A 20,111-nucleotide genomic window follows, 5' to 3' on the forward strand; every position below is an offset into this window, starting at 1 on the left:
CTCAATACACCAATAAAATGACACAGGCTAACAGAATGAATATGGAAAAGGATCCATCATTCTGCTCCATACAAGAAACACACCTCAACATCAAAGAGAGACATTATCTCAAGTTAAGAGTTGGAAAAAGATTTTCTAATCAAATGGACCTAAAAAGCAAGCTGGTGTAGCTATACTAAACTCTAACAAAATAGAGTTCAAACCAAATTTAATTAAGAGATGGAGAGGGGCATTTCATACTCATCAAAAGAAAAATCCACCAGTTTGGTACATCTATGTCCCAAATATAAGGGTACCCAAATTTGTAAAAGAAACATTATTAAAACTTAAATCACACATTGAACCCCACACAATAATAGTGGGAGACTTTAACACCCTACTCTCACCAATGAACAGGTCAATCAGACAGAAACTAAACAGAGAAATAACAGAACTAAAAGATGTTTTGAATCAAATGGACCTACCAGGTATCTATAGAACAATTCATCCAAACACCAGTTCTCAGTACCTCATAGAACCTTCTCCAAAATTGACCACATACATCACCACAAAGCAAGACTCAGCAGATACAAAAAAAAAAATTGAATTCACCTCCTGTGTCTTATCAGACCACCACGGATTAAAGCTGGATTTCAATAATAACAGAAACAACAGAAAGCCTACAAACTCATAGAAAGCGAATAACTCTCTACTGAGTTACCACTGGGTCAAGGAAGAAATAAAGAAATTAAAGACTTCCTAGAATTCAATGAAAATGAATGCACAACATGACCAAACTTATGGGACACAATGAAATTGGTGCTAGGAGAAAAGTTCACACCACTAAGTGTTCTCATAAAGAATTTGGAGAAATCTCATACAGTGACTTAACAGCACATCTGAAAGCTCTAGAACAAAAAGAAGGAAACATACTCAAGAGGAATCAATGGCAGGAAATAATCAAACTGAGGGCTGAAATCAATAAAATAGAAACAAAGAGAATACAAAGAACCAATGAAACAAAGACTTGGTTCTTCAAGAAATCAACAAAAAAGGTAACTCTTATCCAAACTAACTAAAAGGCAGAGAAAGAATATACAAATCAACAAAATCAGAAATGAAAATGGGAACATTAGGTCATACTTCAAAAACCTGTACTCTACAAAATTGGAAAATCTAAAAGGACACATTTCTTGATAGATACCACTTACCAAAGTTGAATCAAGATCAGATAAGATAATACTTCATAAATCTGTACTCCACAAAATTGGAAAATCTAAAAGGACAAATTTCTTGACAGATACCACTTACCAAAGTTGAATCAAGATCAGATAAACAATTTAAATAGACCTATAACCCCTAAGGAAATAGAAGCAGTCATTAAAAGTCTCCCAAACAAAAAAGGCCTATGGCTAGAAGGTTTCAGTGTAGAATTCTACCAGACTTTCAAAGAAGAGCTAATGTCAATACTTTTCAAATTATTCTACAAAACAGAAACAGAAGGAACATTGCCAAATTCTTTATGAGGCCAAAATCACTGTGATACCCAAACCACACAAAGATTCAACAAAGACAGAGAACTACAGACCATTTTCACTCATGAACATTGATGCAAAAATACTCAATAAAATACAGGCAAACCAAATCCAAGAACACATAAAAAAGATCACCCATACGATCAAGTAGGCTTCATCCCAGAGATGTGGGGATGGTTCAACATATGAAAATTCTCTCAATGTAACCCACCACATAAACAAACTTAAATAAAAAACCACATCATTATCTCATTAGATGCTGAAAAACCCTCTGGTAAAATCCAACACCCCTTCATATTAAAAGTATTGGAGAGATTAGGGATACAAGGGACACACCTAAACATAATAAAAGCAATATTCAGCAAGCTGGGCTGGAGAGATGGCTCAGAGGTTAAGAGCACTGACTGCTCTTCCAGAGGTCCTGGGTTCAATTCCCAGCAACCACATGGTGGCTCACAACCATCTGTAATGAGATCTAGTGCCCTCTTCTGGCCTGTAGTCATACATGCTGTATACATAATAAATAAATAAATCTTTTTAAAAAAAGCAATATTCAGCAAGCCAACAGCCAACATCAAATTAAGTGGAGAGAAACCCAAAGTAATTCCAATAAAATCAGGAACAAAACAAGACTGTCCACTGTTGTGTAGGAATTTAGCAGAATTACTATATGGGTAGACACCAGAATGAACAGCTTTTTTTAGAAGTACTTTGACCTTCAAGAATCCTTGTGGGAAACAGTGATTGTTTTCCTGAAGTGGCATTGTAGCCATCCCATGACTTTAATCACAAGATGCACACCTGAGGCTCTTGTATTATTGTATATGGCAAATGATACATAATAAAGGACTAAAGTCATGAGGGCATAAGATGCTTTCCTTTAGTAAGACATGTAAATTAGATTAAGGACCTTGGTATGAGGAAATACTTTGTGTAACTTTCAATGAATATACCTTTGTATGGCTATTTGCTGGGTTCAGTCCATCAGAAGAGGTTGGACCTCCCTGCTGCCACATAGGCCTTAAAATTTCATCTGGGGAGTGCCTTCTTTCTTCAACCAACCTGAGCTAAACAGTGTACCCTGACAGTCCACTCTCTCCATATCTATTCAATATAGTACTTGAAGTTCTAGGTAAAGCAATAAGACAAAGGAAATAAAGGAGATACAAATCAAAAAAGAAGAAGTCAAAATATCATTATTTGCAGATGATAGTATACATAAGCAACCCCAAAAATTCTACCAGGAAACTCTTACAGCTGATAAACACCTTTAGTCAGGTGGCTGGATATGAGATTAATGTAAAAAAAATCAGTAGGCCTCCAATATACAAATGATAAACAGGGTGAGAAAGAAATCAGGGAACTAACACCCTTTACAATAGCCTCAAATAATATAAAATATCTTTGTGTAATTTTAACCAAGCAAGTGAAAGACCTGTATTACAAGAACTTCATGTCTTTGAAAAAAGAAATTGGAGAAGATATCAGAAGTTGAAAAGATCTCCCATGTTTATGGATAAGTAGGATAAACATAGTAAAAATGGCCATTTTATCAAAAGTAATCTACAGATTCAATGCAATCCCATTAAAATCCCTACACAATTCTTTATAGACCTTGAAAGAACAATACTCAACTTCATATGGAAAAACAAAAAACCTAGGATTGCTAAAACAATCTTGAACAGTAAAAGAACTTCTGGGGTATCAACATCCCTGATTTTAAGTTCTATTACAAAGCTGTAGTAATAAAAACCACATAGTATTGACATAAAAAGACAGGTGGATCAATGGAACTGAATAAAAGACCCAGACATAACACACCAATGAACACCTGACTTTTACAAAGAAGCCAAAATTATACAATGGAAAAAAGAAAGCATCTTCAGCAAATGGTGCTGGTCTAACTGGATGTTGGCATGTAGAAAAATGCAAATAGATCCATATCTATTACTCTGAAGAAAACTCAAGTCCAAGTGGATCAAAGACCTCAACATAAATCCAGATACACTGAATCTGATAGAAGAAAAAGTGGGAAAGAGCCTTGAATGTGTTGGTACAAAAGACAACTTCCTGAACAAGACACCAATAATGCATACACTAAGATCAACACTTAATAAATGGGACCTCATGAAACTGAAAAGTTTCTGTAAGGCAAACAACACCACCAATAGGACAAAACAGCAGCCTACAGAATGGGAAAAGATCTTCACCAACCCCACATCCAACAGAGGGCTGATATCCGAAATATATAAAGAACTCAAGAAACTAGACCAACAAATCAAATAATTCAATTTAAAAATAGGGTAGAGGGCAGAGGGAACAAGAGAAGAGGAGGGAGGGGAAACTGTGGTCAGTATGTAAAATAAATAAAAAAATCAACAACAAAAAAACTGGAGGACAGATCTAAACAGTTCTTATCAGAAGACTCTCAAATGGCCAAGAAACACTTAAGGAGATGTTCAACATCGTTAGCCATAAGAAAAATGCAAATTAAAATGCCTCTGAGATTCCATCTTACACCTGTCAGAATGGCTAAGATCAAAAATATAAGTAATAGATCATTCTGGATAGGATTGGAGCAAAGGGAACATTCCTCCATTACTCATCAAAGTGCAAACTTGTATAGCCAATTTGGAAATCAGTGTGGTGGTTTCTCTGAAAACAGGAAATCAATCTACCACAAGACCCAGCTATACCACTCTCTAGGGTGTATACCCAAAGGTTACTCAATCAAACCACAAGGACACATGCTCAACTATGTTCATGGCAGCTTTATTTGTAATAGCCAGAACCTGGAAACACCTTAGATGTCCCTCAACTGAGGTATGGATAAAGAAAATGTGGTACATTTACACAATGGAGTATCACTCAGCTGTTTAAAACAATGATATCAGGAAATTTGAAGGCAAATGGATGGAACTAGAAAAAAAATTATCCTGAGTAAAGTAACCCAGACCGAGAAAGACAAACATGGTATGTACTCACTCATAAGTGGGTATTAGTTGTAAAATAAAGGAAAACTATGCTACAATCTCAGACCCAGAGAGACTAGGTAACAAGGAAGATTCAAAGGGTGGGGGATGCCTGGCTCTCCCTGGGAAGGGGAGATATAGAAGAGATTTTTGTGAGTAGATTGCTGGTGGAAAAGGGAACATGAGTGCACCAGGTTGGGGGGAGGGAACCAAGGGGGAAGTACTGAAAGAGACTAATGGAAGGGGGCATCTCAAGGTCAGATCAAAACCTGGTGCAAGGGAATCTCCCAGGAATCTACAAAAATGACCCCAGCTAAGACTCCTAGCAATAGCAGATACATAGCCTGATCTGGCCATCTCCTTTGACCAGGCAAGACTTCAAATGGAAGGAGTGGGAAACCAACCCAGACATATAACCTTAGACCTATAGTCTGTCCTGCCTATGGGATGTGCGGGGGTAAGGGTGGCCTAGAGATTGAGGGAGTGGCCGACCAATGACCAGTCTATACTAAAACCCATGCCAGGAAAGTAAACCCACCCCTGACACTGCCTGGAACACCAGGACCTATGGGGGACTACGGAGGTCCAGCCCCTCAATAGTCCCCTCCTAGGGTCTGGGAAGAATCTACAACCAGCTGATAATTAATCTTTGATGAAAAAAAATGAATCTATGTACACAAAACTCCTTAGTCCATACACTTCATTATTCTGTGTCAGTTCTCTCTATATAAGCTTCTATTCTGCTCTCATTTTTAGCTCCTTTCTTGCCTGATTTCTTTCTACATTTATCTGCTGTCCCCTCTAGGTTCTATCTAAATTCCTTCATCTTAGTTCTGCCCCTTCTAAGTTCTCATCCATCTAGTTCTTTCCTATATCAGCTCCAGCTCCTTCTCCTTCTCTCTCATCTTGTTCTTTCTCATCTGGCTCTTGTTCATCTTCCATCTCATTCCTCTAGTACTCTCTTCTAGCCCTTCAATCTAGTTCTTCCCCATCTCAGTTTGTTCCTCTCCAGTTCTTACCCATCTAGTTCTTCCATTCTCTTTTCTCTTCTCTGACTCCTTATTCTCTCAGTTCTCCCTAAATCTCCCAGGAATCCAGTTATAAACCCAAGCAACAGTAAGCCCCTGGTGGAACAAGGTCACCTGGCTTGAATTCTATGGGGTCATAAAGGTAGGTAAGAATTTCCCTCAGGCAGTGACCATCAGGCTTTCTTTACAATCCAAAATGGTAGTAAAAGAGATCAACTGAGTGCTAATGACCAGTTAGTATATGAAAAAGGGGGTCTATGTGCTCGGTCTATATTTCAAGAAGTGGTTAGGTAAGAAGTTAGGGGTCTATAGAGTTAGCAAGGCTGTAAGAAAGGAGGGTCTGAGCTAAATTGTGTAAAGTTATAACTTAAGGTCCACCTGACCTAGGCAGTGTCTCCTTAAATCAGGAGACTAGCATGTGGTGGTCTGGAATGTTATTTCTGTTAGTCCTTGAAAGTGGCTAAGGGAGATATCTGATTCCAGTGCTGAAATGGGAGAAACGGATGGGCTGGGGGAAGGAAGCCTTTCCTGAGGCTGTTCTCCAAATACCTTGAATGTATATGTCCAAAGAGTGATCAGTCCACACTGTTAGCAATTCTTAGGGAAAAATCAATTGGGAAAACTATGAAGGCACACGTGACTTTCATAACAGAAGACAGCTGATATATAACAAGCCAAAGCATAAAAAGCTCCTTGGAATTTGGCTTCCTCTGAAGGAATTCCTTGATCCTTTCAGGTAGTGGCTTTGCCATAACCAGCTGAGTTCTTATAATATTTTCCTGCAGCCCATAGCAAGGACCAACAGGCTGGATGACTCAGAGACCTAGGATAGAACCACACACAAATGGAGGGGGAAAAATGTAAACGTAATGAGGCCTAAAAATATTCTGCTATACTCATAGAATAGTGCTCAGCCCAATTGTTATCAGAAAGGCTTCATCCAGTAACTGATGGAAACAAATGCAGACTCACAGCCAAACAATAGGAAGAGCTCTGGGAATCCTGCAGGAGAGGGGGAGAAAGAATTATAGAAGCCAGAGGAGTCAAGGACACCACAAGAAAACTCATAGAATCAACTAACCTGGGCTCACTGGGGCTCACAAAGACTAAATCAAGAATCAGGGAGCCTGCATGGGACTGACCGAGCACTATGCATATGTGTTATAGTTGTGTAGCTTGGTCCTCTTCTGGGACTCTTAACAGTAGGAACATGGGCTGTCTCCAACTCTTTTACTGGCTTTTGGGACCCTAATCCTCATACTGGGTCACCTGTGCAGTCTTACACATGGAGAAGTGCTTAGTCTTACTGTAACTTTATATGTCATGTCTTATTGATATTCACGGGAGACCTTCCCTTTCCTAAACAAGAACAGAGGAGTGGATTTGGGGTGGGAACAGAGAGGGGTGGGGGAAAGGGACTGGGGGGAGAAAAGGGAAGGGAAACTGTAGACAGGATGTAAAATAAATTAACTTATAAAAAATTACAAAACAAACACAATAGGCAGGAAGAATGTCACAATCTGTAATCCAATGACTCAGCAGGCTCAGGCAGCATTGATGTCATGAATTCATGCCACCCAGAGAAGCAGAATGAGACCCTCTGCAAATTTCACAATTCAAGATGTAGGTGAAGCTCAGCACAGCAGCATATGCTTGGCATGTACAAAAACCTACATTCAAGGCCCATCTGCCAATGATATAAAAACAAAAAAGACAGCATGTTGGCCCACCTTAATCCCAGCACTCAGGAGACCAGGAAAGATGGATCTCTGAGTTTGAGGCCAGCCTGGTTTACAGAGCTACTTTCAGGGAAGCCAGGACTACACAGGGAAACCTTGTCTTCAAAAACAAAAACAAAAAAATTAAACAAAAATATCAGCCCAGCAAAATGTTTTGGCATTGAATAGCAATTGCTTCTACAGTATCTTCTGTGATTTAGGGATAGTCTATAATGGTAGTAAAGTCGTGAAGCAAGACAAGGAAGATGGCTCATCAGTTTCAATCACAACACACCAGACATAAAGAACAGAAAATAGGGTGAGGCTATAGACAAGCAAATCCCATCCCCAGTGAGGAATTTCATCCAGAAAGGCTCTTCCTACTGAAGGTTCCATAAGTGCCTAAAAGAAAGCCAACAAGGAAAGACAAGTGTTCAAATATAACATCCTATCTGGGAACTTTTATTCAATCACCTACGTTCTGACCCAAGTCACTATAAGATCATGATCATCCCATGATAAAAATGCATTTAATCTAACTTCAAAGATCCCCCTAATCTACAATAGTCCCAACACTGTTCAAATGTCCAAAGTCTCTTCTGATACTCAAGGCAACTGTGAAATCTTGTAAAATCAGAAAACAAGTTTCCAACATACAATGGTACAGAATACCTGTTCCCAATCCAAAATATAGGAATGGGGACATAGGAAGATTGGACCAAGGCAAAACTGAAACCCAGCAGGGTAAACACAAAATCCTGTACCTCTGTGGCAGACATAGGGGATGTCAGTTTGAAGGGTTAGATAACCCTATCTCAGCAACTTCTCACACATCTCTCTTTGGTTACCTCCACTCCATATATGCAGCTCTCTGTGGCAGATGAATCATAGCTTAAGAATCTCAACATCTTGTGGTCTCAAAATGCAACCCAGGCTTCATCTTCACAGCTTCATGTAATTGACTCTCACAGTCTCCTCATTGGGGCTCTGACTTTGCCAAAAACACAGATGCCTGTAACAGTGCTGAACTAAAACCACAGACTAAGAATCCATGACCTGAAATTTTGCACCTTTCTTGTTTCTAGAACCAGCACAACATGAGTGATCCTGCCAAGTTTGGCTTCTATATTAGAATGGACCCTACCATACTAGGACCACAGTTGCATCAGGCTCTGTTTGAAATTGCTTCCTGGGACTGGGAATCACTTTGCCTACCCTTTCCATTAATTGAAGGCTTAACAGGATGGAGTGTTATCCTCAGGGCACCTTGCTAGGCTTCCACTGTAGACTAAGGGCCTTCTACTTAATGGTGATAACTGCCTTGGAAATTCCTGCCTCTGTTTCAGCACTTGACTGCCATTTGAAACTACCTAAAGATGTTTTAGTGTTTTCTCTACAACCCACAGATTGTTCATTTATTTCTGCTCCAGTTGTTGCTTTTGTTCACTGCAGTCCTGAAAGTCATCATTGGTGGTTACCCAACAGATTTTATATTCCATTTAAGAAACAGCCCATTATTTTTTAATTCTGCCTTACTCAATTTCTCAGAGCATTGGCAGAATAAGAAAAAAAATTGGCCAAAATATCACACAACAACCTCCAGCTTAATTTTTCATGGACTCTATTTCCCACTAAAATTCTATAACCTTGAGCTCCTCTGTTTATATTACTCTCAACATTCCCATCCCCCTGGTCCTACAAGAACAGTCAATTAAACTCTATGCACAACTTTCTATGGCTTTTGCCATCTAAAGTCCTGGTATCTCCACATTCCTCCAAAAGACAACATTCCAGGTTCTGCCCAGCAACATAACCACTTTTGTTGTGCCATCTTTTTTTCCAACTTGCTTCTCTGTTTCTGTGATTAAATCCTCTAACCAAAAGTATCTCACATAATGAACAGGTTTATTTGGCTGATTCTGCCAGATCATACTCCATTGTGGGAGATTAGAATAGAAAATCAAGCTAGAAAGTGAAGGGGGAAACCACTGGCAAACATTGTTTCCTGGCTTTCTCTCTGCCTTGGTCAGTGTCCCATCCTCAGCTAGCTCTCTTATCCAGCATAGGCCCACTTGCTTAATGATATTGCTACCCTCAGTGGAAGAGCCTTCCCATATCAATCATCAATCAACACAATCAACAGACATAGCAACCAATCATTTTGACGGGGGCACACGCTCAAGTGAGGCTCACTCAGATGACTACAGAACCTGCAATGTTGACAACTGAAACTAATTAGGACACATAACAATAATATATGAGACAGTTTTTAAAAACTCAAAATCAATATGTTAACCATATCATTATTTGAAGTAGCAAAAACCCAAACTTTGATGATTGCAACACCTGGAAAAATAGATGTGCCAAGAATTGAGGAGAGAAGAGCCTACAGCATCAAGAAGAAAAAACTAAAACTGCTTCTCCATAGAAAGCCCCCAAACCAACAAAAACTCAAGGAACTCATAACATAATATAGTAAATTTTCTGAATACAAATACTCCCAAAGGTCCATCATTTTCCAGAGAAACAACAATATAATTAATTAGACTATAATTAACAAACTTACACAATATAGATGGTACCACTGATAAAAGCAGACACAAAGATAGACCTACAAATTTAACACAGTCCTTAAGCAAGAAATACAAGATTCTAACCAAAATTGAAATCAAAATCATCACTGGCCAGCATTCACTCAATGCACTCCAGTTTTTTCCTTTGCCAATAACAGAATATGGGTCTGGCAAGGAGGGCCATTTCAGCATAATGGGAGAGCTTTGATTAAAGCCTTCTGATGTTTCAACAACATGGTAGAAAATAGTTTTGACTACTAAAATATCTCATTCCCTTGTGTCTGTTAGGATCACATAGGAACTATTTTGTTTCCTATGACTGAAGATTTATGTACACCAGAGTGAGGAAATGCAAACTTTTGAAAGCAAATGCAAGATAACAGATTTTTAAAGAAACTGTATATGGTTTGTATTATACATCTAAAGCACGTTGTTTTACTCTAATTGCTTTATAAGTCATAAGCACTTTTCAAAACAAGTTTATCCCCATCTTTATGTGTATGTTTTTTGTGTGTGAGAAGGTCTTCCACGTATATATAAGTGACACATCAGAGAAGAGGGTGTCAAATCCCCTGAATCTGGAGTAGTAGGTGATTATGAGCCTCCCAACTTGGGGGTTGGTATCTGAACTCAGGTTCTTGATGAATGACCTGCCCAGCCCACATAGTACTTTTTATCCAATAAACTGAAAGATTAACAACAAAAACTTAAAGAAAGAAAGAAGTATAAATGATTCCTGTGAACCTGATGCTTCAGTAATAAGATGTTGGATACAGGACCAGGTAGGCTGCCCATGGGCATTTGCCACTCTGTTACAAAGACCCAGTATTCAGGGTTGCCCCTAGTGCTGCAACACACCAGCTGCAGCTTCCCCTCTCCCTTGTCCAAGCCTCCTATAGATCTCACAGACCATCCCTACCTGCCCTTTTCTTTCTGCCCCATCTCTGTGCTCCAGCCCCCAGCTTGGTCAAACAAACACAGATCATATCTGCCAGAAGACTAGGCAGGCTGCCCAAAGACCTACCCCACTGTTTGTTACCATAGACCCAATTCTCACAGTTGCCCTCAGCACTGGAAGAGAATGCCAGAGGTTCCTTATCTCCCCCATCCACATATCCTTTGGATCCCTGACACCATTTCCACTTGCCTCATCTCTGTGTCCCACCACCCAACTCAGAAAGACATCCCCTGCTCAGCCACAAGCCATGCCTGTCAAAAGACCAGGTAGGTTGTCTGAAGATCTACCACACTGTTACCCCAGACACAATTTTCACAGTTGCCCCTAGCACAGAAATAGAACATTAAAGGCAGCCTCCCCTCCCCTGTCCATGCCTCCTGTGGATCCCTAAGATGTTCTCCCTCTGGCCTCCAAGAGCAGCAAGCATTCCCATGAACACACCAGCCAAGCAGGCTGGTAAAAGGGGTAACACTCAGCATACACACTCTCTGAAAATCCAGAAAGAAAACAGAAATCTAGGAACAAAACTCCCACCCAACCAAGACAAATGCAGAATTCAGCACCTAAACTTATAATCAACCCAAACCCAGATGCCTAGATGCCAGCATAGGAACATAATCAATAACAGTTACCCAAATTTTGGGGACACAATGAAAGTGGTGCTAAGAAGAAAGTTCAAATCACTAATTGCCTACATTAAAGAAAATAATAGAGATTTCATACTAGCAACTTAACAGCACACCTGAAAGCTCTACAACAAAAAGAAGTAATGTTGGCAAACATTTCATACATTTCATACAGGACAACTGAAGAAAGAGAGATACTTAAGGATGTAATGAAGCCTTAAAGGTGCAGGGAGGTCAGACTCAGTGGACTGAACTCCAAGTAAGACACAAAAGGTATTTTTAGCAAGTCAATTTCCACATACCAGAACCTTCAATCTGATCTAGGAACTGTCTGAAGAAACACATTACCCAAGTAATTCTCAGCCATAAAAAGAATTCTTGGTTTGCCAAAATGTTTTGTGACTGAAGTCATGCAAAGGCTCTGAAGCTCCGACAGGAAAAACAACTCCATAAACCTCAGATAACAATCACTGATTATTTACAAAACATTACTTCAAAGCCTCAGTAAGCCATCACTCTAGAGTTTCCACCAGGTACAACGGCTCTACTAAATTTCCCACTACAAAGTAAGCATAACAGAAAGGAGTAGACAGCAAGAAACTATCCAACCAAGGGCTAAAATCAATAAAATAGAAACAAAGAGAACACTGCAAAGAATCAATGAAACACAGAGTTGGTTCTTTGAGAAAATCAACAAGATAGACAAACCCTTATCCAAACTAAGAGACAAAGAGGAAATATCCAAATTAATTAAATCAGAAATGAAAATGGGTACATAACAACAGACAAAGAGGAAATTCAGAGACTCATAGGGAGATGCTTTAATAATCTGTACTCTGCCAAACTGGTAAATCTAAAAGAAATGAATACTTTTCCTGATAAAAACCACTTACAAAAGTTCAATAAAGATCAGATAAAAAATTTAAATAAACATATAACACCTAGTGAAAAAGAAGCACTCTTGACAAGTCTCCCAACTAAAAAGGCCAGGACCAGAAGGTTTTAGTAAAGAATTCCACCAGACTTTCAAAGCATTAATGCCAATACTCCTCAAATTATTCCACAAACTAGAAACAGAAGGAACATTACCAAATTCATTTTATAAAGCCACAGTTACCCAGCTATCCAAACCACATAAAGATTCAACAAAGAAAGAGAATTACATACCATTTTCCTTCATGAACATTGATGCAAAAATACTCAATAAAATACTTGCAAACAGAATACAAGAACATATCAAAAAGATCATCCGCAGTGATCAAGCAGGCTTCATCCCAAGGATACAGAGATGGTTCAACATATGAAAATCAGTAAATGTAATCCACCATATAAGTAAACTGAAAGAAGAAAAGCACAGGATCATCTCATTAGACACTGAAAGAGCCTTTGATGAAATGCAACACTCCTTCATGATTAAAGTTTTGGAAAGACTAGGGATACAAGGAACATACATAAATATAATAAAGGAAATGTACAACAAGCCTTTAGCCAACATCAAATTAAATGGAGAGGAACTCAAACCAATTCCACTAAAATCAGGAACAGACAAGGCAGTCCACTCTCCATATCTACTAAATATACTACTTGAAGTTCTCACTAGAGCAAAAAGACAACTGAAGGAGATCAAGGGGATATAATTTGGAAAGGAAGAAGTCAAAGTATCATTATTTGCAGATGATATGATAGTACATACATGACCCTAAAAATTCACTACTAAACTCGTACACCTGATAAACATTTTCAGCAAAGTGGCTGGATACAAAATTAACTTAAAAAAAAAAAAGTAGCCCTCCTATATACAAATCACAAACAGAAAAAGAAATCAGATAAACAACACCCTTCACAATAGGCTCAAATAATATAAAACATGTTGGAGTAACTCTAAAAAAACAAAAGAAAGACTTGTATGAAAGACCTGTCAGAAAAAACCCTTTGAAGACGATTGCTTCAGCTAGATTCTGTATTCTTTCTGCCCTTCTTTTTCTATTGCTACCTGTAGGGTAGACAAGATGGATGAAGCTTTCATATCCATCTAACAAATGACAGTACTTTAGAGATTAAAATCAGAAGGAAAAAAGAAGTGGGTTGACAAAGCCTAAGCTGAAATCACATGCTGAGTCATGACAGACACAGCACTAAGCGTGAGGGTCCTTTAACCATTGTGAATGTCTTCATTCATTTAACACTATATGAGGCACCCAACTTGTCCTCAACAAGGGAACACTTATGTTACTTTCCTACTTAGGCCACCATGAATATAATTGTCATGAGTATGAGAGTTCTGATACTTCTTTTTTTTTTTTGGTTTTTCGAGACAGGGTTTCTCTGTGTAGCTTTGAGCCTTTCCTGGAACTCGCTTTGTAGACCAGGCTGGCCTCGAACTCACAGAGATCCACCTGCCTCTGCCTCCCAAGTGCTGGGATTAAAGGCGTGCACCACCACCGCCCAGCTAGAGTTCTGATACTTCTTAATACTAATTTCAAGTGCAGGGAAGATTACACTGAGAAGATTGCTGGGTCCGTAGCAATTCTGTCATTTTATGAGAACTCTGTTTACTGTAGACACACATGGATAGAAAAAGACTGTCTGGAGAACATGGTTTACTCTGCTGTTTGTGGTAATGAGGTTGCTAGGGTGTAGGTAATATGGCCAAATGCATCATAATACATGCACTAAATGTGTACAATTTTATATCAACTATAACAGCGCAACATGACTTTAACTGCTTTTAGTTAATATTGTGGAAAATCCCAACCAACAATCACAAAAGTTTATTACATAATCCCATGTCACATTCAGATTCATTGTTCAATTCTGGAGCATGTTTTATTTTCACTCTTTTTGGTTTCTCAATTAAATCATACTTAGTGGGATATCTTTTACGTGAACATAATAATATATTCTGTGTCAATGAACTCTATACTGCAGTCTTCTTTCTATGGTGTTGTACATTATTTCACATCAGTTTCAGATTCACACACTTACTGTAGTTTGCTAAACGAATGATTATGTAGAATAATATCTTTTACCCTTTTATATTTCTGTAAACAACATCATTAACATGACATACTACAAAAAAAGATTTTGTATATGTTCAATTTGTAGCATAAATTCAATACAATCCAAGGAAAATTGCAAAAAAAAAAATTAACAGGAAACCTGATTCTAAAGCTACATTCCATGTGGAAAAACTAAGAATTCTCAATAGGATTATGAAGAAATAGTACACACATTGATACAATGTGACTTCTGTACTTACCACAATGTTACAACAATTGGGAATATGTACAATATTTGTGAAAGAATGAGGGGATGGAGCGGGGTGGTGGTGGCACACGCCTTTAATCCAGCACTCGGGAGGCAGGTGGATCTATGTGAGTTCAAGGCCAGCCTGGTCTACAGAGAGAGATCCAGCAGGACAGGCACCAAAACTACACAGGAAATTCTATCTTGAAAAACCAAAAAAAAAAATAAAAAAAAAAATAAAAGGATGGAAAGAAAAAGCCAAGAACAAAAGCAAAAAAATATAGTCAAGCTTTCATCAAAAGACCTAAGGAAACTCAGCCAGGGAAATTGTGAACTTGGCCAATGTTATTTATGATTGTAGATGTATAGAAATTAAATAACACAGACTTCAAAATTCACACAGATGACTCAAAGGGATCCCTAAACTGTTATATTTCTGACTTTCCAGCTACTGATCTCTCTTCCAAACAGCCCCATGCTCTAGACCTCTCTCTGGAAATGGAAGTCATCAGAAAGGTGGACTATGGCTCTGTTGCCCACTGTGCCCACAGCTCCCAAAGCCAGGTCTGAAGAGCCTCCCTAACCCCAGGGAATCCACACTCAAGGAGGCAAGCCCAACCCCACTGATGCCCCCACACACAAAACAATAAACAAGAATAATTTAAAGTCTGCTTCCTGCCACACACATTCAGGCACAAAATGTGGAATCTGCCCTCTCCATCAATGCAACCCCATGCACGCCTGAAAAACTTTTGCAGCTCAGAAACTCCTTTTGTCCTCTGGAATTGAATTTCTCTGATCAAGTATTGCTGAAGAATGATCCCCATCACCTCATTTCTACCAGTTTCTAAGCTATTTGTAAAATTTATCACACAAAACTGAACGGGGAATGCAACATTTAGAACTTCTAGAAACCAGACCTTCAGTTTTCCAATCTGTCTTCCCACCACACACCAGAAGCAAGGCCTGATATTATAAGCACCACAGCTCCCAAAGCCAGGTCTGAAGAGCCTCCCTAACCCCAGGGAATCCACACTCAAGGAGGGTCAGGGTCCAAGGGCCACTACCCAGGTCACCACAAGGACTAACAGAACCAGTCTGGATTATGGTCCAATTCAGTCCCAGCAGCTCTGACAGCTCAGCAGAACTGTTCCTCCTGCTCTGTGACAGTGAAGACAGTGACCCCACACTCACTATGGCATGGCTTGTGGTCTCCCTCACAGCTCCTTACAGTTGCATTAGAATAGAACCTTAGAAAGAATCTGCAAGTTACCTCCCACAGGGACTCTTGATTGTTAAGCCTTCCAAGGGTCCCTCATTAGCTAGGGCCACCCAGCTGGGCCTCAGGACAGTAGCAGTTACCCTGCTGGGTGAGCAGAAATCAAAATACTCAAACAGCATAGGCCTTCCCAGCTCTGCCCTTCCACCCTATGATACAGGGCTCTAGTCTGAGAAATTAGTATTTTAGTAGAATCTTCCAATCTCCTAGGGCACTTCCTGTTCCTCTTCCAAGGCACAGGGTCCTTTGTGTGCACATTCCATTACACACTCAATGTCCAGTGCAGCCAACCCATTGCTTCATAGTTGGGAAGTCCTGCAGCCAAACACAGCTCAAATTCAAATAGTTGCTGTTGCTTAAGCAAAAAGAGGCCATAAATTAGAAAATAATAAAGAGTCTATGGGAGGGCTTGGAGGCAGGAAAGATATGGTGGAAATGATGTAATTATATTCATAAAGTTATGTTAAGAAGTTGAAACAGGCTTTATGGCCATGTGCTCCAGAGACTCAAGATTTGGAGCATACCAAGTACTACTCATACCTTTTCTCTCAGACTTAACATCTCAAACTCGAAAATACAGTCATGTTAGGCAGGGCCACACTATTTTACCCAGATCTTCTATTTGCTTGAACTAGTGTAACTACTGTAATTTTGTTTCACAAGAACTCCAGTTCTGTATTCAGATTCTTGATTGCCTGGTCTGTGGACCCAAGAAATGGCCAGTCAGGACATGTGTCAATCATCTAAAACTGATTACCTCACCACTCACTGCTAATGTCAACTACTGACAAAGCAGGCAAGGTTTCACCCTCCTCCCTGCCCATCCTTCTCTGTGCTGTGACTACACCTGCTTTACAGCTGGTCAATGAACTCAGTTCTCAGACAGGTCCTGCAGCATTTTAAGTTCCTAATAAAAGCCAGATATTGGAGGACACTCATTCACTGGTCTCTATTCCTTCTCACTGACTAGTCAAGGCCCAGCCCAGAAGGAGATGCAGGAATGACTGATTGACTGACTGACTGACTGACTGACTGACTGACTGACTGACTTCCCAGCACTGGGTAGCAGAGGCAGGATTGGGTGTTCAAAGCAATTCTCAATTACATAGCATGAAGCAAGCCTGGACTATAGGAGACATTGCTCTAAATAGAAATAAATAATCAACAGCACTTGAGAAAAGGGAATGAAACTATCAATGACCTAGAAACACTGGAGAACAGAAACAAAGATTAAAGCAGTAATTCATTTAAAGAAAATGAAATTTTAAAATGATACCAATAATTGACTTTTAAAAAATGATAAAAATAATTGGAAGAGGGGCTGGAGAGATGGCTCAGAGGTTAAGAGCACTGGCTGCTCTTCCAGAGGTCCTGAATTCAATTCCCAGCAACCACATGGTAGCTTACAACTATCTGTAATGAGATCTGGTGCCCTCTTCTGGCCTGCAGGGACACATGCAGACAGAACATTTGTATACATAATAAACAAATTAAGTACAGTCAGGTGATATAATAATAATAATAATAATAATAATAATAATAATAATAATAATAATAATTGAAAGAATACTAGGTTATACTGGCTTTGAAACAGAGTAGGCACTTCCCTGGTAGAGAGAATGCAATTAATAAGACATTGTATGACTTTGTCCATGTAAAATGTTAGCTGCTGGGTGCTGTAAGCTGACCTAGAGTTACAGCCAATGGCCTGTGTCTCAAACTTCTGAGCTGACTCAACTGCAATCAGGATTGCACATATCTGCATAGGAGAGTTCCCTAACTGGAAACTGAATACTCAGTAGCTACCCTCCCTAAATTGTATACCCACCATTGCTGTCTGTGTTCATTCACATGGAAGGAATCAATTCATTGCAGGAAACTGCACAGAAAGTCACTCACCATGCCCCTTCTTGATGGTGGAGACCCCTGCAGCTCACTGCCTTAAACTTCAGTCTGTGATCTAGCTGTTGTCTAGTCTGTTTCCCCTGCAGTGTGCACAGTACACTGTTCCTCCTCTTCTGGTCTGAAGGGAGAAGCCAAGCTCCACACACAAATCCTTTTCTTGTTACTGCAATGGACAGTCTACTATGTGACTCAAACTGGTAATTTCTCTGTGGTGCTACAGACCTGTAATCCAAGGATTTAGGGTGGTTAGTCAGGAGGATAGCAAGAGCAATGCCCATCTGGAGCTACAGACATGGTTCAAGTCCACTTCAGTCAACATAGGAGACCTTGACTGAAAACCACTTTTCAAAAAGGCTGGAGATGCAGCTGTTCTAGAATTAATATACCTTCATGGCACACCAGGACTTAAGGCTGGTTGTGACCCTGTAATGGTTCCTTGAGCAGCAAGTTAGAAGCCTGTTCTGTGATGGGGAGGTGGGCATTTAGGCTGGTTATAAATCAGGGTTGTCTCCTTTGTTATGGGAATGTAGCTTAATGGCTGGTTAGTCCTGGTGAACAAACATTTACATTTTATCATACTAATCTCTAACAGGCATGGTTAACATACCACTTGTCTTTGGGTTATTTGGAAGGCAGCCCTTCCTTAGCTAAATTCTATGTTGTGTGACTTAATGTCTCCTAAGAATTAGTAAATTCTTATACCACTACATCACAGTTTAGCAGTGGAGTGCTACTTACATAGGAAATACTGTTTACAAGCTCCACAAAATTAACTCTAGACGGATCCTACACCTAAATGTTCAATGTTAAAAGTGCAGAACTTCTGGAAGATACTAGAGAGACCAGGGCTTTCTGAGTTTGGCAAATCTGCCTTCCATCGGGACAATACAAGCACTACAGGAATCAGCATTTCACAGTGACGTCAACAAGGACACTTCAAAGCACAGTCCAGCTCCCAGTGCTCTGCACAGACACAGCCAGTGGAGTGAAGTTATTCCGAGGCTGCTGCCCCAGCCCAGGGAGTTGCAGGGACCACACTGGACAAGCAGGACCATGCAAGACCACGCAGGTCCAGGCAGAAATACGCTGAGCTCTGCATCTGGCCGCTGGCTCCCACGGAGCGGGATAGGACCCATCACACCGGCTCCCGCAGATCAGCCCGCCACTCCTTTTAGTCTGCGGACAGCGACCCCTTGCTCACCATGGCCGGCCACTCCTCCCCGCCTGGGGACAGCAGCCCTTCGCTCACCACGGTTCGGCCGCAGAGCTCGCCCATGCTCTCCCCAAAGCTCCCTGCAGTGGAGCCCACGGCGCAGTACACAATCCAACTTCCGACTTCCTCAGCAGAGCAGCTGAGCCAAAAGCCTGGCACCCGGAAGAACCCTCCCATCTGACTGGAGGGTCCACTGGAGGGCCTGATTAGTTAGTGTGGACTGAGTGACAGGACTAGGTGAGCTGAAGAGACACAGCACAGTGTTTTCCAGCCCTGGCTTCCACCTGAAGCAGAGACCTATCCCAGATTGGACACAGATTTGTGCCAAATTCAACAGCAAGTCTCTTGTTACTATAAACCAGTGGGGTCAATTTTAAAAGGAAGTGTACAAATTCAGGAGGAGGCTAATCAGACAATATTGCCCAAGAAGAACACGGGGTAACTCAAGAACATTATGAACAAAGTTTGCAGTGGCCCTGGGACTGATAACCATAGCCTGATGTGTGGAAAGAGTTGCATTCTCAAGGTCTGAAGCAACCCCTTCCCAAAGGCTCTGCCCCCAGAACATGACCAGCTCTCCCAAGCATATTCCCGGTTTTAGAGAAGGAGCTGTTTTTGCTCTATACATCGGGACCTTAAAGAAACTTCTCATGGCCCAAGCAGGTTGCCAAACTCAGAGAGGCCTAGTTTCTCAAGTATCTTCTAGAAGTTCAGCACTTTGCACTTAACCTTTACATGTAAGATCCATTCATAGTTAATTTTTTGGAGGTTTTAAAAGGCATCTCATGTTTTGGGTAGCTCCACTACTAAGCTGTGATGTAGAAAGGTAGAATTGGTGATATTAAGGATTTACCAATGCTTAGGAGACAGTAAATCACACAAAGGAGAATTTAGCTAAAGGAGGGCTGCCTCTAAAATACCTCAAAGATAAGTAGTATGTAAACCAGGCCTGTTAGAGATTAGGATGTTAGGATGTAAATATATGTTCACCTTTTATGTATACTGTTATTGGTCACATGTCTGTAGTTAAAATAGCTAATGGGATGCTCATCCACGGAGAGGACAGAGAGACCCCCCCC

At 40.2% G+C, this 20,111-nt stretch overlaps 1 protein-coding gene across 3 annotated transcripts in view; it reads right to left on the reverse strand.

Moving 5' to 3' along the window:
• The window catches only part of LOC128119183 (zinc finger protein 431-like), a 52,634-nt gene extending 33,480 nt beyond the window's left edge, over positions 1 to 19,154 (reverse strand). For all 3 annotated transcript variants that reach the window (XR_008221488.1, XM_052752433.1, XM_052752431.1), the window contains exon 1: positions 19,021 to 19,154. Coding sequence is in view for 2 of the 3 variants with exons in the window: in XM_052752433.1 (XP_052608393.1) it covers positions 19,021 to 19,095 (75 nt within the window). In the remaining variant the exon portion in view is untranslated. The remainder of the gene's footprint in view (positions 1 to 19,020) is intronic.
• Positions 19,155 to 20,111: the final 957 nt, after the last annotated feature.

This window comes from Peromyscus californicus, unplaced genomic scaffold (assembly GCF_007827085.1).
Source record: "Peromyscus californicus insignis strain IS unplaced genomic scaffold, ASM782708v3 Scaffold_23__1_contigs__length_62951481, whole genome shotgun sequence".
Lineage (NCBI taxonomy): Eukaryota > Metazoa > Chordata > Mammalia > Rodentia > Cricetidae > Peromyscus > Peromyscus californicus.